Below are 20,723 nucleotides of genomic sequence, written 5' to 3' on the forward strand. Positions count from 1 at the left end.
GCCCTGGGCCCTTTTGGCAGCATTGCCTGCTCGCCATGTCTTCCACACTCCTGGGGCCTCACCCTTGGTTCTTCGAGCAGCCGCAGCCTCCCCAGCCTGTGCCTGATCCTGGGCTCCCACCACATAATCCCGGTTCACCTTTGAACTTGTGTGGTTGCCACGGCAACATGGCTCACACTAAAGTTGCTCTTTGAATGTGGCGGCTCCATGACCCACCCCAGAGGCACAGACAGACGCGACACACAAGGGACAGTAGATGCAACACTCTTGTTGAAGTTCATAACTCCAGAAATGAGACACCGCTCCCCACCACTCCCCAAGGGGTACAGGATTGAAGTTGGGACTCAATTGTCTTGACGGGTGGGGGGCCTCACATCACTGTGGCACTGTGGGGGAATGAGAAAAGAGGGGTAGGCGTGGGCCCAGGCACCTCCCACATCCCCAGCTGCTCCCTCTCCCCCTCCCCTCCCTGCCCCCCCCCCCCCGTGCAGGTGACCAGAAGACTGACCCACCCTATTCCAAAGCCTACCCCTCCTTTTTCTGTTGAAGTGGGCACCCAGTAACTTTCTCCAGGCCAGCCTCAAACCTTGATTCTCCCAATCTCTGTCTCCACCCCCCAAGTAACTGGGATTACAGGTATGAGCCACTGCACCCAGCCTGTGTGGCCTTCTCCATAACACACACCACCTAGGTCTCCACCCGGCTGCCTAGTTCACTTCACTCAGCAGCACCTTTGGGAGGTTTCCAGAGTATCCTCCCCAGCGGGGACCAGGCCCTGCTCACCCCGGACATCCAGCCTGCACTCGGCCAGGGCCTCCCCCAGCTCATTGAAGGCCCGGCAGGAGTACGTCCCGGCGTCAAAGGGCGAGGGGCGGCGGATGTTCAGTGTCAGGATGCCCTGGTAGTTGGTGATCAGGAATTTGGGGTCCTCATGAATCTCCATCTTGTTCTTCATCCACACCACTTTTGGCTGGGGAGGGAGCCAAAGAGAAGGAAGATATCAGGGGGTGCCTGGAACAGTGGAAACAGTGTGGTTTGGGGGGCTGCTCCTTCTCTTAGCTGAGTGTCCAGGATCAGTCACATCCACTTGCTGATCCTCAGGCTGTTTTTCTATAAAAGCAAGCCACGGGCCCCTGGCACACACCTGTAATCCCAGCTGCCCAGGAGCTGAACTATGAGGAGCACAGTTCAGAGCTAACCTGAACAGGAAACTCCATGAGAATCGTATTCCGTTAACCAGAACAAGGCTGGGAGTTAAGTGGTAGAGCTTCAGCTTTGAGCAAAACAGCTACAGAGAGTTTAAGGATCTGAGTTCAAGCCCCATGAACACACACACACACACACACACACACACACACACACAGAACTTGGGCCAGGTGCCAGTGGCTCACATTTGTCATCCTAGCTACTTGGGAGGCTGAGATCTGAGGATCACGGTTCAAAGCCAACCCAGGCAGGAAATTCCATGAGACTCTTTTTTTTTTTTTTTTTGTCGGACGTGGGGCTTGAACTCTGGGCTTGGGCGCTGTCCCTCCGCTCTTCAGCTCAAGGCGAGCGCTCTACCACTTGAGCTACAGCGCCACTTCCGGTTTTCTGGTGGTTTATTGGAGATAGGAGTCTCATGGTCTCTCCTGCCCGGGCTGGCTTTGAACCGCGATCCTCAGATCTCAGCCTCCTGAGTAGCTAGGATTACAGGCGTGAGCCACCAGCGCCCGGCTCCATGAGACTCTTTATCTCCAATGAACCACCAGAAAACCAGAAGTGGCACTATGGCTCAAGTGGTAGAGCACTCAACTTGAGCTAAAGAGCTCAGGGACAGCACCCAGACCCTGAGTTCAAGCCCCACAACCAACCAAAAAGAGAGAAAACTTGGGGAAGAAAGGAGAGCTGGTGGGGTGCTTGGGGCCCCGCCGCCCCTCCCCAGCACCTTGGGGTTGCCTCTGATAGCACAGTTGAGAGCAGCAGCGTAGCCCGCCACTACCACCCGGTCCATGAGAGGTGTTAGGAACTTGGGCGGCGTCCGGAAGTCATGCTCTTTGTACTCTACTGGTTTGAGGCTGATTCCTGGGGAGGAAGACACCTGTAAGGTGACCCCTGTCCCCCTCAAACCTCAATCCCCAACTTGGAGTCCCAGCAGAGGGGAGGGTGGGAGTCCAGGCGCCCCAACCCCCCACCCCTGCCCGGGGAAGGGAGGGCTGCACCTGTCTTGAGGATGCGGGCGGTGTTCTTGGAGACCCCAGGGGAGTCGCTGAGCCCACAGATGTTCTCACTGAACACGCGGAAGTAGTACTCATTGCCCACAATGAGGTCAGACACGGTGCAGCTGGTGTGGCGGTTGTGTTCATACACATTGAACCACTCCTGGCATGGGGACACAAGGGACCAAGGCAGACAGGGAAGAGGGAGACACACACAAGTGAACACAGACACAGAAGGGGCGGGGGGGGCAAAAAGTGCACCCCAGAGTTGAGAAACCTCTCAGCACCATCTACAAATGCCACAAAGAAGCCAATGGGTGGACAAGCCAAATTACCCCACCCCCATCCCATACAATGGATACTATCCAGCCTGGAAAACAATGCAGCCCTGAATGACATGATTAGGGGACCAGGATCTGAAGCCAGCCTGGGTGGAGGTGGGGAGCTGACCAGGGCTAGGAAAAGTGTCACACGCCTGTCAACCCAGCAATGTGGGAAAAGAAACAGGAGGATCGAAGTCCAAGCTGAGGACCAAGGATGAAGTGAGACCCTATCTGAAAAGATAACCAACCAATATGGGCTGCTGGAGCCACTCAAGGGGTAGAGCAGGCCTAGCAAGTATGAAGCCCTGAGTTCAACCCCCAGTATGGCCACAGTAATCAATGGATGATGGCTTGGTGACATGTTCCTTTAATGAGTAGAGAAATGCAGCCTACATGGCAGCTCAGCCTAGCCAGGGTCTCTCCCCTGCCCCTTGCCCCCTTCTCCCCTCCCCATGCTTCCTCAGCCCTCCCCCTCCTCTCACCATGGTCTTCTTGTCGGCTTTCTGCACGAAATAGCCGGTGATCTCGCTGTTGCCGTTGTCTTTGGGGGGCTGCCACTCCACCAGTGCGTTAGTGCCCCACACCTCCTTCACCATCACGTTCTCCGCGGGCCCTGCCTTTTCTGGAAGCAGAGCAGAGCCCAGGTGTCCGATGGCTACTACTCGTCTCCTCTTCCAGCCCACCCTTCCCCCTTCCTTGTGGATTCTGCCTTCGTCCCTCTTTTATTTTTAAAGTTAGTTAAAATTGTTTTGGGTGCTAGACACTCTGTTGAAAATGAGCTAGACACATTGTCGGTGGGGATGGGAGAGAGCAAGGGAAGGGGTGACATTGTCCCAACAGAAGTGTACTCTTTACCTGACTATGTAGCTGTATCTCCTGTGGATCTCCTTTATAATAACAATTGGAAACTTTTTTGAAAACAATTGTTGTTGGGGGATCCTGGGGATGTGAACTTAGGGCTTCATACTTCCTAGACACTCGGCCGTTCAAGCCACGCCCACTCCGGCGAGTCTCCACTGGAGCCACGCCCTTGGTCCCGCCCACTCAAGCCACGCCCACTCTGGCTACCCGAGCCTGAGTCTACTCAGGTCCAGGGCCTTATAAGCCACGCCCCGTGACCACGCCCAGTCAAGCACACGCCCATGCGGGAGGACCCATCGCTGCAGCCACGCCCACTCTTCCCACGTGCGTGGGAATCTAGTGCCTAGATTCTCCATCCGGACTCCTACCTCTCCTCTCCACCCGTCCCCCTCTTGCGCCCCCTACCCCCGGCCTTCCTCTCCCCTCCCCTCGTCCTTCCCCCACCCTTCTCCGACCCCCGCCACCCACCCACGACCCGGATGCGGATGGTGGCCGTGTCCTTCATGTTCTCGATCTGCACACTGAGCTCGTACTCCCCGGAGTCGGAGCGCTCGGCCTGGCGCACGAAGAACACGGTGTCCAGGTCGCTGGTGCGCACGTGCACGCGCGCTGGGTCCACCGGCGCCCCGCCCTTGGTCCACACCACCTGAGGCCGGGGCTTGCCCTGTGGGGTAGGCTGGGGTCAGCACGGGCCCTGGGGGATAGGGGGGGAGCCCCTGATCGGCCCCGCCCCGTGGGCACCTGGAACAGGGTGACAAGGTTGAGCGCCCGGCCCCGCCCAGGCCCGGCCCCACCCCGCGGGCACCTGGAACGGGATGACGAGGTTGAGCGCCTCGCCGACTTTGCGGACGTAGGTCTGGCGCAGGTGGCGCGGGAGGCGGATCTTGGGCTGCTCTGAGGGCGCAGACAGGGCGGGGGTTCAGCCGGGGGCCGGGCCCCCCCAGGGTCCCCTAGGGTGTGGGCGCGGGCGTGGGGAGAGGCTCACCCACGATCTCCCGGATGGTGACCGGCTGGAGCAGGGTGGCCGGCAGGCTGCGCCCCGCGATGTTGACGCCGACCACGCGAAAGAGGATCCGCGCCCCGGTGGGGAGATCCTTGACCGTGAAGCCGCACCGCTCCACCGGCTCCTTGTTTGCAGAGACCCAGTCCTCGGCTGGACAGAGGGGCAGGGACCTTGGGACCCCGCGCCCACCCCGCCCCACCCTCAGCTCCGGGTGCCCTTCGGGGACCTGGGCACAGCCCAGATGTAATACCGGGCCCGCAGGGTGCAGAGGCCGCTTAGGGCGGTGAGGCTACGCGCGAGGCAGGAGCCGGAGGATGTACTGGTGGAGGCCAGCCCAGGCAAGGCGAGTGAGACCTTACTTCAAACCCAGAGTACAAACAAAAGAGCTGGGGGCATGGTTTGCGTGGGGAAACACTTGCCTAGGAGAGAGGCCCTGAGTTCAAAACCCCATACAGAGAGAGAGAGACAGAGAGACAGAGACAGAGAGAGGAAGAGGAAGAGAAAGGAAGGAAGGAGGGACGGATGGACGGACGGAGGGAGAAAGACTGAGTAGGTGTTTGGTTAGGTTGGGTGTGTGGATGGATGGAAGGCAGGCAGAAGATAGAAGTAGAAGATCAATGGAGGGAAGGATAGACAGAGAAATGGACGGCCATTGCTGTGTGGAGGAAGGACATGGGGAGAGGGGAGGGAGGGAAATGGGACCCATGATCATTAAGGTCTGGCTTGGCCCCCTGACCCTCAGCCTGCCTGCATGGTGACCTGACAATGCCTGCCCCACGGCGGGCCCCAGTGCCTGCAGGACCCCTCACTCAGTTCCCTGGTTGAGGACCCCTGGGGCCGGGAGGGAGCACTCACAGCCTTCCAGGCAGTACTCCACCAAGTAGCCGTCAATGCCACCTGCCCCGATCCTGTCTGGGGGCCTCCACTTGAGGGTAGTGGTGGTGTCTGTCACATCCTCCACCGTCAGGTGTAAGGGTTCACTTGTGGGGGCTGTAGGGACCCATGGAAAAAGGGGATCAGGGTCAGGGGTCAGCAGGCATCAGAAGTGGATTTTCCAGACAGGGAAGGGGCTACTGTGATGGTGGTCAGCAGCCATCTAGAGTGGTGACGCATGCCTGTAATACCAGCAATCAGGAGACTGGGGCAGGAGGATGGAGTTTGAGGTCATCCTGGACCACCCAGTGAGATGCTGTCTCAAAGACTCTCCAAGCAAGATAGTCTCCAAGGTCAGGGGGGAGGAGTGAGGCTGCAGGTTGGAGGGCAGCCAGGCAGTCAGGTGTCAGAGCAGAGGCCGGGACCGAGGAGGTCCATGGTTAGAGCGCTGGGTCGGGAGGACATGGGAGGTTGGGGTGAGGAGCTCCAAGTGCTGGGTTGAGGGACAAGAGGGGTCAGAAGTCAGTACGGTCTGTGGGTCAAAGGCCAGGGCATAGGGTCCGAGGTCAATGGCAGGCAGTGCATGGGTCAGAGGTCAGCAGGGCATCCGGGGCATCCTTGTTACCGATGGGCATGAAGGGCTTGGTGTTGAGGCTGGGCTGGGAGACGCCGATGGCGTTGACAGCGAACACCCGCATCTCGTAGAGAACGCCCTCGATCATCTTGGTGGATTCATAGGTCGTCTCCGTGAACACCTCGAAGTTCAGCTTCATCCAGCGCTGGGAGCCTTTCTTCTTCCGCTCCAGGAGGTACCCTGGGGGCATCCCGAGAGCAGCAATGGGGTCAGGGGGCAGGTGCGACAGCCAGGGTCACGTGGAAGGCTCACAGAGAGGCCCAGCGCCACCATCTGGCTTCCTGGGGGGGGGTCACAGAGCTGTGGGGGGGGGGCGGGTTGGGACTCGAGAGATCATAGGTGTGACATGCAGGGTCAGAGGCCACAGAAAAACCCAGACTGTGGACCAAAGTAAGATATGTTCCCAGATCAGTCACTGGGGGCTAAAGAATGAGGGAAGCCAGGCATGGTCGTGCACACCTGTAATCCCAACTACTCAGGAGGGAGAGGCAGGAAGATCACAGTCCAAGGCTGGCCCTGAGGAAAAAGTGGGACACCCTCTTCAAAAGCAAACCAAAAGCAAAAGGGTTGAGGATGTGACTCAAGTGGTAGAGCCCTTGCCTAGCAAGCCCAAGGCCCTGAGTTCAAAGCCTCAGTGTCGCAAAAACTAAAAGAAATAATGGGAGAAACCAAAGGGATCAAGAAAGACCAAAGATGAGGTGGTAAGCCAGATCCCAGGATTGGCCGAAGAGGATGCTAAGGGCTCCTTGAGGGCAGGGGTCAAGGAGCAGAGTTCGGAGGTCACAAGGGGCTGGGCCTCACCAGTGACCGCCTGACCGCCATCATACTTGGGTGGCTCCCACACCAAGATAGCCCAGTCTTCTCCCACTGAGGTGACACGCACAGCCTCCGGAGGGTCAGGGACATCTGGGAAGAAGGGGGACAAGATCACCAGGTGGCCCCCCAAACACTTCAAGAAGCCACCTCTAGCCTCCTTGTACCTCTTCTTACCCACAACCCGTAGGAAGATGGAGGCCACATCCTCGCCCGCGGGGTTGGTGACCTTGATGGTGTAGCGGCCCTCGTCTGCGCGCTCCGCGCTCTCGATCACAAAGCTGCTGCAGTCGGGTCGCTGCTCGATGCGTGTCCTGCCCTCAGTGGCAGAGAACACCTGCGCAGAGCACAGGGTGCCTTGCTGGATGCGCCCCCCGCCCCCGCCCAAAGACCTCCACTGGCTCCCCCATTACTGCCCATTCTGGACCCCCCCACTGCCCCCCTCAACCCGCACATGCCCCCTACCCATCATGAAGATGCCACACTGAGTGGTCCCAAAACCCCAAGAACTGGCTCCTGGGCACCAGGCCCTCACAAATTTGTGGGATCATGCCCAAGTCACCTTTCCAGGATGCCACCTTGGATGCTACCAAGTGGAGGGACCCCCCCCCAAAATATCACTTCTTCCCTCCCTCCTTCCTTCCCTCCCTTCCTTCCTTCAGATTGAACTTAGAATCGCACAGGCTAAGCAAATGTTCTACCACTTGAGGCACTCCCCAGCCCTTTAATTTTTACCTTTATCTTTCAGAAAAGGTCTCCTAAATTTGTCCTGATCAGCCTTGAAGCATAATTCTACCTCCACCTGGGAGGAGCTAGGACTATAGGTATGAACCACCAGGCTGGGCCCTTAATCTCACTCTTTACCTAAGCCCCAACCATTCTGCCTGGCTAGTGCCTTCCCTACCTCTCCCCAAGAGGCAGGGCTGGGTCTGATGGAGAATTGCAAACAAGGCAGAGCCTGCACACAGCTTCCAGAGCAAAGGAGGGAATAAAGGCCAAGTCACAGCATGAATGGGCAACCAGAATGGAGAATGGCTAAATGGACAAATGGGTGTCTGGAGCACAGCTATGATTTGGAGAGGTGGTCCCAGAGGCCATGTCTTAAAGGCTGGTCCCCAGCTCTTAGTGCTGCTGGAAAGGTGTGGAGCCTTTAAGGAGGGACCTAGCAGGAGGAGGTCTGATCACTGGGGATGTGGTCTTGAAAGGATATGAGGGCACCAGCTGGCCCCTTCCTGGCTCTCCCCTTGCTTCCTGGACATCATGGGGGCAGCACCTGGCTCCAATCTGTGCTCCCACCATGATGCTCTGCCTGCCACAGGCCCAAAGTGAATGGGGAAGGAAAGGAGAGAACCACAGACTGAAACATAAGCCAAAATAAACTTTTTGTCTGATGAAGGTGATTTATGTCAGACATGTGTCTCAATGATGGACTAACACAAGCTACTCAGGAGGCTGAGATCTGAGGATCATGGTTCAAAGCCAACCCGGACAGGAAAGTCTGTGAGACTCTTATCTCCAATAAACCACTAGAAAACCAGAAGTGGCGCTGTGGCTCAAGTGGTAGAGCTCTCGCCTTGAGCTGAAGAGCTGAGAGACAGCGCCCAAGCCCAGAGTTCAAGCCCCATGACCTACCAAAGGAAAAAAAAAAAAAGCACAGAGGGATGGAAACTGGAAGTGGCCTGGGGACTAGGACACAAAATAAAAATAGTTTGTGGGTAGGTGGATGATGGGTAGATGGACAGATGACTGGATGGATAGATAGATGACTGGATGGATGATGATGGATGACTGAATGGATGATGGATGAGTGGATGGACGGATGGATGGGTGGACAGATGACTGGATGGATGATGATGGATGACAGATGACTAGATGGATAGACAGATGACTGGATGGATGATGATGGATGACAGATGACTGGATGGATAGACAGATGACTGGATGGATGATGATGGATGACTGAATGGACGATGGATGAGTAGGTGGATGGATGGATGGATGGATGGACAGATGGCTGGATGGATGATGATGGACAGATGACTGATGGATGGTGATGATGGATGAGTAGATGGATAGAGGGATGAACAGATGACTGAATGGATGATGAATGATGGTGGATGAGTAGGTGGATAAATAGATGGTGAATGGATGATGGATGATGGATGGACAGATGACTAGCTGGATAGGGTGGTGGATGGATGGATGATAGATGGATGGATGGATGTAGACTCTACCATATGCCAGCCATACCCAGTGGTGGATGAGTAAATACCCAGCCTTAAAAACAACCCCGTGAAGAACAAATCCTGGGGCTGGGAAGGTGGCTCAGTGGTAGAGCGCTTGCCTTGCATGCCTGAGGCCCTGGGTTCAATTCCTCAGCACCACATAAGCAAAAAGAAAAAAAGCTGGAAGTGGCACTGTGGCTCAAGTGGTAGAGCACTAGCCTTGAGCTGAAGAGCTGAGGGACAGCGCCCAGGCCCAGAGTTTAGGCCCCACGACCGGACCCCCCCCAAAAAAAAGAACAAATCCTTACCCTAACTTTGTAGAGAATGAAACTGGGATTCAGACAAGGAAAGAAACTGGCTTGAAGTCACCCAGCAATACTGAAAGAGAGAGATGCTCAAGCCAGCCCAGCCTACCTCATCTCCCTTCAGCCAGGTGGCGACGGGAGGGGGCTCCCCAGTGATGGACACATCCAGCCTCAACTTGTTCCCAGCCACGACAACAATAGAGTTATCTGAGGTCTTCCCTGAGCAGTCCAGGTGGATCTTTGGGGGTTCTGGAGGCACAAAAGAGGTCCTATGAGACTAAGGGGAAGCAACTGGGATTCCTGCCATACCAAAGGGGTCCCCAAGAGGTAGAGGATTCCTTAAGGGGTGAGGTACTCAGGGAAATAGAGACCTAGGGCACAGACCCCAGCCTCCTCCCTTAGACTCAGGCCCTAGATCCCAGCCTCCCCCATCAGACCCAGGCCCCAAGCCCCAGCCCAAGAGAGCTGCCCTCATGCTCACCTTGCTTGGGCACGTACTCCACCTTGATCTCTGCAAGTCCAAGAAGAGCACACCATTAGGGACGCTCCAGCCCCCATCCACATTCAGGAGGCAGAGGCGGGGCCAGTGATGAGTGGCTGGTGGGAACTCTGGGATCTGTGCTGCCACAGGGGGCCAGCCATGGCTCTGCCTGCTCCTCAGCCGTGCAATGCCCTCTCTGCCCATCTTCTCCACTTCTCCATGAACCCCACAGCCACCTGCCATCACCTCCACTAAACTCTTTTTTTTTTTTTTGTTCCAGTCGTGGGGCCTGAACTCTGGGCCTGGGCGCTGTCCCTCAGCTCTTCAGCTCAAGGCTAGCGCTCTACCACTTGAGCCACAGCACCACTTCCGGCTTTTTTCTTTTTGCTTATGTGGTGCTGAGGAATCGAACCCAGGGCCTCATGCATGCAAGGCAAGCGCTCTACCACTGAGCCACCTTCCCAGCCCTCCACTGAACTCTTGAGGACAGTGAGTCCCGGGGTAGGGACCTCCCAGGGCCCATGACCTCAGGGGAAGAGGCAGAGATTTGTTCACCCAGGAAGTTGAGCTTGGCTGAGAGTGACAGTGCATAGCCATCAGGTACGAACGTGTAGTCTCCCTCATCCTCAGGGCGGACATCATCGATCACCAGCTTGTGGAATCTAGGAGTGCGGGAGCAGGACAATGGCCTGGAAGCTCCACCCCCTTCCATCTCCTTCTATACCTCCTGAGAAACCCCCTCCTTCCATGCAGTCTACACACTTACCATTTTTATTTGGGGCTTTGGCCTGTGCTCCAATCCCACTGGCTCTCTATATGCCATGGGGGTAAGTTACGTAAACTCTCTATGCCTCTGCGTCTTTACCCACAGGAGTAATAGGAACATTCTACCTCAGGGTTGTGGGGAAGCATCTAGAAAAATACCAGATGCATAGGAGGTGTGCTAGAGGCACTAGTTGATGCTCAGAATTTGTTGTTACTGATGTACAAATAAAGCTCCAGGGACCAGTACAATGTTGCACATCAATGATCCCAGCTGCTCTCGAAGCAGAGGCAGGGAGATCTCAAGTTCCAGCCTAGGCTGTCAGCAAGACCTTTGTCTTAAAAAACAAAAGGGCTTGGGTGTGGCTCAAGTGGTGCAGCACTTGCCTAGCAAACGTCAGGCCCTGGTTTCCATCCCCAGCGCCCCCACAGTCCCTGCTCTTCTAAGGCAGACCCCTGGCTCCTCAGCCCCAGCTAACCGATATGCACGCCGTGCCACGTCCCCCACGCCCACAGCCTGCTCCGCACCTGCCCACGTGGGAGATGGTGATCCTCTTGCTGGGGCGCACCTCCACACCGTTCTTGTACCACTTGCCTGTCACCTTCTCATCTGACACCTCACACTTGAACACAGCCTGTTCAGCGGCCTTCACAGTCAAATCGGCAATGTCCTGCAGGACTTCCAGCTGCTTCTCTGGACAGGGAGGGAAGGAGATGGGACCCTCATGACTCTGGTCAGGTGATCAGGGACACAGTGGGTACTGAGCCCTCCTACACCATTCTGGGCACTGGGTGAGGGGCGGGAGGCCCCGTCCAGGTGCACTATGGACTCTGAAGTTCAGACCAGAAGACAGGAAGGGAAGGGCCAAACCCCTGGGCGGAGCTTTGGGGCTTCATGTCCACCCCTCTCAGAGTCCTACCCTCCACGATGAGGTCAGCCTCACACTGGCCGCCATTGGTGATGACCTGGTACCGGCCCCCGTCCTCCTTGTCCACGTCAGAGTAGATGAGGATGTGGCGCTTGCCGTCCTTCTTGAAGCGATAGCGGGCCTTGTAGGAGTCCTCCCGCGTCAGCTCCACCCCGTCCTTCATCCTGGACACCCAGAAGGAGAGGATCAGCGCCCTGCTGGCTCAGCCTCCCAGGGGACCCAGTGCCCCTTGGAGCTCGTTCTGGGAATGGGATGCAAAAGTATGGCAGAGGCATCTTGAAAGTTGGTGGTCACCACTTTGGAATGCAGTCTGGAGGGTCCTTAGAAAGCTAAAGATTGACCTCCCTTACGACCCAGTCATACCACTTCTAGGCATCTACCCTGAACAACAGGAACCAATATATAATGACACCTGCACCTCCATGTTTATTGCAGCACTATTCACAATAGCTAGGATATGGAAACAACCCAGATGCCCCACCACAGATGAATGGATCCAAAAATTGTGGTATCTATACACAATGGAATATTATGCAGCCATTAGAAATGACAAAATAATGGCATTTGCAGGGAAATGGATGGAGCTAGAAGGAATCATGTTGAGCGAGGTAAGCCAAGAGCAAAGAGACAAACGGTACATGGTTTCCCGGATAAGTGGATGCTAAATCCAAAATGTTAGGTGATACGACAAAACTAACAGGACTTAAGAAACAAAGAACTCCCACTCATCTGGTCGAACCACTACCAAATATCCCCATGCTGCTGATCACATGTATGGTGTATATGTGTACACCATTATATGTTATAGACTGTGATAGACAATTTGCTCCAGGAAAGTTAGAATGAACTTGTGACTTTAAATGAGCATCAATATTCCACAATACTGTGAAATTTGGGAAATTATGTAATCACTTAATCACAATTAAAAAAAAAAAGAACCTTGGGGAAGGTAGGGAGGGAAGGGATGGTAGGGGGGAAACAATGGAGGGAGTAACAATGCTCAGTAAGTGTACTCTTTACCTCACTCATGTAACTGTAACCCTCTGTATAGTATCTTTACAATAAAAAATTAAAAAAAAAGTTGGTGGTCACAAGGCAGGAGGATGTCAGGGTGTGCTCTCCCCCGCATGGGATACCCCTGCGTCCCATCCCACCCATGCAGTCCCATCATCCAATTGTCAACCTCCTCTGGAAGCCCTCCCTGGCCTCCTCAACCCTCCGGTGAGAAGCCCTGGCTCCAGTCAGACGCTTGTCAAAATAGGGCTTTGCTATTCTCCTGGTGATGGCCCGGCTAACATCTCTCCCCCACACCACCACCAGTTCTCCAGATTACTAATGCCATAAAGGCAGGTTCTGGGTTGCTGCTTGTCTTGCTTCTCCCTAGCACACTTCTGAGATGCAGAAGAGGACAGCCACACAACAGGGATCCATAAAGATGTGTTGGACGGAGGACGAGTAAAAGATTGGACAAATGGGTAGATAATAGATGGATGGATGAGGATGGATGTGTGGTGGATGGGTGGGTAAAAGACTAGATGAAGGGATAGGAATTGGATGAATGGGAATGGGAAGATGAATTGATGGATGATGGGGGATGGGGGATGGATGATGGGTGGATGGATGAGGAATGGATGGATGGATGATGAATGGATGATGGATGATGGGGATGGATGATGCATGATGGGGGACTGGATGATGAATGATGGATGATGGATGGGTGATAGATGATAATTGATGGGGGATGGATGATAGATGATGGGGGATGAATGGATGATGGACAATGGATGATGGGGAATGGATGGATGGTGGATGGGTGATGGATGATAATTGATGGGGGCGGATGGGGGATGGATGATGGGGGATGGATGGATGACAGATGGGGGATGGATGATGGACAATGGATGATGGATGGGGGATGGATGGATGATGGATGGGGGATGAATGGATGATGGATGGGGGATGGATGAAGGGTAGAAGAATGATGACTGGATTGGGGTGATGGCTGGATGACTGGATCTCCAGAGAGGTCCCAGGTCAGAAAGGTCAGCCAGCCACAGAGAAGGTTGGAACTGAGGAGCACTCACCACATGACCTGGGCCCCCTCTTCTGACACCTCCACTGCCATCTCCACGCGGTCACCCACAAACACCTGCTGGTCCTCCAGGGGGGTGACAATCAGGATCGGAGGCTCTGCATGCGATGGGGGACAGGAGGTCAGCAGGGCAGGGACCCCCACCCTGTGGGGGTTGTGCTCTGGCAGAAGCCGGGACTCACCTTTGACGAAGAGCTCGGTGAAGCACTTCTCATCCTTCACAGCCGCCTCGTACGCAGCGTCGTCGGCCAGTGTGCACTTATTGATGGTGAGGATCCGCTTCTTGCCCACGTTCTCAAACACGTACCTGCAGCGGGGCGGGGCGGGCAGAGCGGGCCACGTCAGTCCCACTCAGAACCCAGCCTGGGCCAGGACCCACCTCCTCCCACCTTATCCCCCTAGTCAACAGCCTGGGAGAGAACAAAAGGCCCAACTTCTCCTCCTCCTGTCTGGCTGCCTCCCTCCCTTCCTCCTTCCCTCTCCCCTCCTAGAGTTAAAGCCTCTTGCATGCTAGGCAAGTTCTTTGCCGCATAAACCACAGCCCTTATGTTTGTATTTTGCTCTTGAGACAAGGTCTCATGAACTATGCCTGCGGTGGCCTGGGCCAGGAGGATCTCCTTGACATCTCTCTCCACAGCTAGGATTACTGAGCTGCACTACCACACTGGTCCTTGGACTCCCAACCGCTTCCTGCCAGCTGGGACAGAGATAACACCAGGAACACACACACACACACACACACACACACACACACACACACACACACACACACACACACACACACACACACACACATCCAATATAGAATATACAACCAAGGAGGAAAAAAATTAAATCTTGAGTTGGTGGGCATGGTGGTTCATACCTGTAGTCCCAGCTAGAGGGGAGGCTATAGTAGAAGGATGGAGACCTGGGGGGGGATGGGTGACCCCCCCGATCCCCCCGACTCGTACTTGCTGCTCGGCTTGATCTCCTGGCCGTTCTTGTACCACTTGAGGGGAAGATCGGGGTCGCTGATCTCCACCACCAACTTGATCTTGTTACCCCTGTCCACTTGGTAAGCCGGGTCTAGCTTCACTGTGAAGGCTGGAGCAGGAGGGAGGCCCAGTGGTGAGAAGGAGGAGGAAGAGAAGGAGGAGGAGGGGGAGGAGGCCCCTCCCTGACCTGGCCACCCCCCCCCCCACACACACACCAGGGTCTCTCAGCTCAGGGCACGGGACTGACCCAGGGACCAACAGACCCTGGGGTGTCACAAGCCCCCGCCCCCAGGCCTGCACTGACCTGAGCTCTTTTTGACCTCGACCTTGGCCTTCTTGAGGCGCTTGAGCATGCCCCGGAGGTCGGTGATGCCGTACTGGAAAGCAATCTTCTCATACTCGCTCTTCTTCTTCGCTCCCTTCAGGAGCTCCCAGATCTCGGGGGGGATCCCCAAGTCATCTTCATCTTTCTTTTTCTTCTTCTCCTCTTCCACTACCTCCCTAGGGACCCCCACGAAGGAGGACAAGAGGATCTCACTTGCTGTGACCCCCACCCCACCCCATGTCACCTGCCTGCTCAGAGGCCTTATTGTCTCCCACCTGGACCACTGGTCCTGGCCTCCTCCTGGCCCTCTTGCTTTCCGGCCTTCTCCTTTCAGGTGTATCCATACCCTTTGAGCCCCCCAAAGGATATCAGAAGCCAGCAGACACTACCCCTTCCCTCCCGATGTCCACAGGAAGGTGATCCACTCCTCACCCCAGGAATCCACACCTTCCTATCCTCTATTCTCTGGCCTCTGCCCAGCACCCCAGGCCTTTGTGCCTCCTCCAACTTTCCCTTCCACCCCCACAGCTAGCACCCAAGTCTTCTTCTCTGCTGGACGTTGCTTGATCCTCAAGGCTATGACTGGGGAGGTGGATGGGTGGGTAGCAGGCTGGGGGAGCGGGTGGACAGATGGATGGGTGGATAGACGTGTGCATGGGCCAGAGTTGAGGACACAGGACAGGGAGTGACCTGATGGGCAGATGGCTGACTGCTGGGTGGATGGGTGGGTGGACCGGTGGCTGGCTGGGTTGCTGGAGGTCCAGCAGAAGATCCTGGCATGATTTTGGAGATTCTGGACCAGCGGGGTTCTCCCCGCGCCCCTGTCCCTGCCCCCGCTTCTTTGGGACTCTCAAGGCTCACCTCTTCTTCAAGAGCCCGCTGAAGTCCAACTCCCCTGCATCTTCTGACTTTTCTTCACCCCTGTGAAGAAAAGGACATGTGAGCCGCACCCACACCCACCTGGGGGACCGCACCCCTGCCTCCCTGGACCCTCCGTCTGCCCAGATCCTCATCTCCGAGGGCCTGCTCCCCAGGGCAACTCACGAGCGTTTGAAGCTTTCGAGGCTCTCGCCGGAGGCGTCCTGTCGGGGTGCTGGGGGAGGCAGGACAGAGGGGGTGAGCTAGAGTGGGGGGTCGTCTAAGACCAACAGCACCTCGCAGGCCCCTCTGGCAAGGTCTGGGGGCAGCACACTTTCTCCCCTAGGCCAGGGAACTCCCCCACACACACACACTCTGCATCATCCTCCATCATGTTCCTGGCTGCCCTCACCCTCCACACACACACCCCGCCTGTCAGCACCCCCTGCTGCCCAGGCCTGGGCTACCTCATCCCCTGTGTCCTCCATGTTCAATGCCCCCCCCCACACACACACCTAGCCTGGAGTACAGCTCCCCAGAATCTACATGGATTCAGAGACTGCCTATCTTACCCAGGCCCTGAAAATCAGGGCTACTGCCTCTCCATCCTGTCCACACTACCCTCCACATCTGAGCTCCCTCATGCCCCAATTCCTTGTGGCATTATCCATTTTGGGGGTTTGAACTCAAGACCTCGCTTTGGCTGGGCGGGCACTCTGGAGACCCATGCCCGGCCCTTTGACTTCAGCTTGATTTTAGAGAGGGTCTCGCTGAGTGACTTGGCCTCAGACTGTGATCCTCCTATCTCCACCTCCAAAAGTGGTTGGGATTCTAGATGTGCACCACCACGCCCAGCCCCAATTCTTTATTCTTCTTTCTCAAACCTGGATTGCTCCGTTTTTGCAAGCGCACCCCAAGATTTTAAACAGATTTCACTCCCAAGCTTGTACCTAATCCTATTCTTGGCCAGTAGGTAGACAGTCACCCAATTTTGTATCCCCTGAAGCCCAAGTCTAGGGTCCCCAAAGACCTGTGCCCACCTCATCTGCACACGCATGCCTTCCCCCTCCCCGCTGGCGCATCCGGGCCTAGACACCCCTTCCCGCCCCCCCGCCAGCGCACCCTCCACGTCGATGTTGAAGCTGCAGCTGTCACACACGTCCTTGGCTTTGACCTCCAGGCGGTAGTCCCCGCGGTCCCCCAGGACCACCTTCTCAATGCGGAGCTCCACCGTGTACACCTGGGGGCGGCACCAGTGATGCCCAGCGTGGGGATACCCCATTCCGCCCCAACAAGCCTCATCCCAGTCCTACTGTGGCTCATCCCAGTCCTGGGTCCCCTGCTCTATATGATAGGCCCCGCCCCCTGGGTGCTCATGTCACCCACACTCCGCTGGCGCTATCCCCACCACCACCCTGGCCGCTCCGCCATGGCTCACATTGCTGGCCGAGTCCTCCGACTCCTTGAAGGAGAAGCGCGCCCCGCTCTTGCTGTTCAGCTCCTGCCACTTCCCCTTGACCCACTTGAACATCGGCTTGCCCGGGAGCTCCTTGCTGTTCACCTTGGCTATGATCACTGCGTCCTTCCCTGGAGACAGGGGCCGGTCAGGAACCCCGAACTCTCCACAGGGGGAGTGAGGTTGGAAGATACAGTGCCCAGATCCAGGGGTCCAGATCCAGCCTCCTCCCTTAGACCCAAGGGTCCAGGCCTTAGTCTCCTCCCTCAGACCCAGGGGCCAGACCCCAGCCTCCTCCTTCAGACCCAGGGGTCCAGACCAGCTGTTTCCCTCAGACCCAGGGGCCAGACCCCAGCCTCCTCCCTCACACCTAGGGGTCCAGGCCCCAGCCTCCTCTCTCAGACCCAGGGACCAGACCCCAGCCTCCTCCTTCAGACCCAGGGGTTCAGACCAGCTGCTTCCCTCAGACCCAGGGGCCAGACCCCAGCCTCCTCCCTCAGACCCAGGGGTCCAGGCCCCAGCTTCCTCCCTCAGACCTGGGGATCCAGGCCCCAGCCTCCTCCCTCAGACCCGGGGATCCAGACCCCAGCCTGCTCCCTCAGACCCGGGGGTCCAGGCCCCAGCCTCCTCCCTCAGACCCGGGGGTCCAGGCCCCAGCCCTCACCAGTCTCCACGGACACGGAGTCAGGCTTCTTCAGGAAGATGCCTGTGGGCGCCTCGGCGGTGGGGGACTGGTCCTCAGGTGCAGCTTCTGCTCAGGGGGTAAGATGAGGTGTCGGGAGGGCTGGAGGGGTGGAGGGACAGCCTGGGGGTGGGGCTCAGAGCCAGTGAGGGCTCAGAAACCAAACATCGTGGGGGGTGAGGTGGCTTTTCCTGTCCTGGGAACGATGACAGGTCACCCGGGGCACTGAAGGACCTTGGTCAGGCTCCCCCGGTTCTCTGAGCCTCGGTTTCCCCCTCTGTGGTCCCTCGGGTGCTGGACAGCCTGTTGGGGAGCGCTCCATTGGCTGGACAAGGTGACCAGGACAAGCCAAGAGGAGCAGGAGCCACGCCACACCAGGCAGCTCCACCTGGGGGCACTCGTGAGCTCAGGCAGGGCTGGGGGGGGGGAGCGAGGGGCAACCTCAGCACGGAGAGCAGGGGGAGCGCTAGGGAGGGCGCCTTCTCACCTTTGGGGGACTCTGCGGGAGTCTCCTTAGGGGGGGCCTCCTTGGCGGCATCTTTGCCCTTAGGGGCCTTCTTAGCAGCTGTGATGTACAAGACATTCTCAGTTAAGCACTGGACCCCTCACACCCCGAGTTCCAGACCCCAGCCCTCTTCCCTTGGACCCAGGCTTCCAGGCCCCTAACCTGGATGTCATTTGATCTAATCCCCAGGCTGTGGATTGGCTTTCTGTCCCCCAGGGGCCACTACGCCCCGGCTCCCAGGCCACGGTGCTGACCTTTGGGTTCTGGGGTATAATTAGCTCTTCCTCTGGCCTGGAAACTGGACACTGTGCTGAGCACAGCAGTCTCCCCCGTGGTCCTGGCCCCCAGCCCAGGGGGGCACATTGCAAGGGGCTCGTTCCCCCACCCCCTGGCTGGTCTGACACCAGAGGACACCCCCCCCCCCCCGCTCCTTGCCAGCTTTGGATCTTCTGTACACACCAACTCGGAGAGAAAACAGAAGTCCCTCTGCATAGAAAGAAATGCCCCCACCCCAAACTCCACGCAAGGTTGATGGCTGGGCCAAGCCACCTGTGCAGGTGGCAGCCCGGGGTCCCATCCTCAACACCAGAGGAAAAAGGGGCTCCAGCCACTCTCCAGCTGCTACACTGGAGAGTCCCAGTTGTCACAGAAAGGGGGTTCTCCTAGGGAGGCTTTCCCTGTCCCCACACAGTCTGGAACCCCTTCACTTTCTACACACAGACACCCCCATATCTTACAGAGGACACCTTCAATCTCTACTCAGTGAAGCTGCCCAAACCCCAACTTATAGGACATTGTCCCCTGTTCCTTCGCACCGAAGGTGGCAACCCCATCAAAAACAAACAAATAAATGGGGGAGACCCTACAGCCAGGAGCTGGTGGCTCACAACTGTAACCCTAGCTACTCAGGAGGCTGAGATCTGAGGACTGAGGTTTAAAGCCAGCTCAGGCAGGAAAGTCTGTGAGATTCTTATCTCCAATAAACTACTCAGGAAAAAAAAAAAAAAAAAAGTGGAGCTGTGGCTCAAAGTGGTAGAGCGCTAGCCTTAAGCCCAGGGACAAAGTTCAAGCCCCAGAAATGATCAAAATAAGGAGGGAGACCCCCAACTCATGATAAGATCCTGATCTTCACCACAGAGGACCCTGGGCCCCCTAGTGAGAAAAGCTCTACCATCTAGACAGAAGGAAGCCTCCCCCTCATTTATGAGGGGGGTTTGGGCACTGTCCTTGAGCTTTTTTTTTTTTTTTCTCAAGGCTGGTGCTCTACCAGTTGAACCACAGCTCCACTTCTTGTTTTTGTTTTTGTTTTTGTTTTGCTGGTTCATCGAAGATCAGAATCTTATGGACTTTTCTGCCTAGGTTGGCTTTGAATGGACTTTTCTGCCTAGGTTGGCTTTGAACTGATCCATAAGAAAAAGCTCTCAGCACCAACCTAGGCAAATGCGCGCGCACACACACACACACACACACACACACACACACACCCATCCCACAAGAGAGAGGAACCCCTCTTCACTGTTAGAAGCATTCTGTTGGTTCAAACCCAGAGAGAGGAGGCCAAACCCCCATTCAGAAAAGGGGCCCCCCATCCCCCTTAGAAAGCCACCTGGTTTGGCCTCGGGCATGTCTGCCTGTGGACCTTCTTCAGCTCCTTGGAGCTCAGCCGCCGCCTCTGCTTGCCAGGCCCTGGCGAGGACAGGTGGGTGTCCAGGGGGAGCCCTTTAAGGAGCCTGGAGCTCCCAGAAGGCTCTGGGAGGCCGGGGGGGCACCCCACATTCCTCTCGCATGCTCTAAAGGGTGAGAAATATCAGCTGGAAGACAGGACACCTGCCACCATGCCAGGTCCTGGGGGACAGGCTGGGCCCGGACACCTGGGCGAGTGGGGCAGGCCTGGCGGGGGGCCTGGGTGCTCGGATCCTGCGGGGGGGGGGGGGTAATGACACCAGGTTGGGCCAAGGGCTGCCATCCAGACTTTGGGAAAGGGGGCGGGGAGAGACAGGTCTGGAAAGCCATTCTTAGTATCTGCAAGTCAGGAATTTTCGGGAACCCGAGCCCGGAGGGAGGGTCCGGTTTCCCGGCGTAGGCAGGACGGCCGTGGGGGGTCGGGGGGCGGATCTGAGCCCCAGAGGGTCAAAGGGACCCCCGAGGCCCGGCGCCCCCCCCCAGGGTGGGCAGACCCCCCGAGGCCTGGGGTCACCGCCGCCTGCCCTCCCGGGGGATGGCGCCAGGCGGTGCCCCCGGCCCCCGGAGGGGGCCCGGCGAGGAGGGGAGGGGGAAGCCGGGAAGGCCTTGGAGCGCTGCCCGACCCGGCCGGGCGCCCTTCCCAGCAGGCCGACCGGTGACTTCTGAACGCCGGGCTGCTGGGGGGCGTGGCTTGTGGTGGGCGTGTTCTATGGTGGGCGTGGCCGGCAGCCAGGTACG

General features: G+C 57.0%; 1 protein-coding gene across 2 annotated transcripts; it reads right to left on the reverse strand.

Annotated features, from left to right (window-relative positions):
• Positions 1-270: 270 nt before the first annotated feature.
• Positions 271-20,191, reverse strand: Mybpc2 (myosin binding protein C2). 2 transcript variants are annotated; one of them, XM_070000893.1, is made up of 28 exons: positions 19,909-20,185; positions 18,285-18,362; positions 17,780-17,866; positions 17,098-17,246; positions 16,782-16,899; positions 15,846-15,894; positions 15,663-15,722; positions 14,781-14,977; positions 14,453-14,585; positions 13,682-13,806; positions 13,492-13,597; positions 11,399-11,571; positions 11,007-11,172; positions 10,272-10,378; positions 9,717-9,746; positions 9,345-9,484; positions 6,883-7,042; positions 6,694-6,798; positions 5,884-6,072; positions 5,241-5,375; positions 4,368-4,535; positions 4,188-4,276; positions 3,851-4,046; positions 3,004-3,143; positions 2,202-2,361; positions 1,928-2,064; positions 784-970; positions 271-386 (listed from the first exon to the last, which is right to left on the reverse strand). In XM_070000893.1, exons 1-28 carry the CDS (start codon positions 19,925-19,927, stop codon positions 376-378), a joined length of 3,414 nt encoding a protein of 1,137 aa, XP_069856994.1. In that variant the 5' UTR covers positions 19,928-20,185; the 3' UTR covers positions 271-375. The 2 variants fall into 2 exon arrangements, with proteins under 2 accessions (XP_069856994.1, XP_069856995.1); XM_070000894.1 differs by lacking the exons at positions 271-386; positions 784-970; positions 1,928-2,064; positions 2,202-2,361 and adding an exon at positions 3,377-3,408 and having other exon boundaries at positions 3,026-3,143; positions 19,909-20,191.
• Between the last annotated feature and the right edge of the window lie 532 nt (positions 20,192-20,723).

Source organism: Dipodomys merriami, unplaced genomic scaffold (genome assembly GCF_024711535.1).
Source record: "Dipodomys merriami isolate MVZ:Mamm:240054 unplaced genomic scaffold, mDipMer1.0.p SCAF_57, whole genome shotgun sequence".
Classification (NCBI taxonomy): Eukaryota; Metazoa; Chordata; class Mammalia; order Rodentia; family Heteromyidae; genus Dipodomys; species Dipodomys merriami.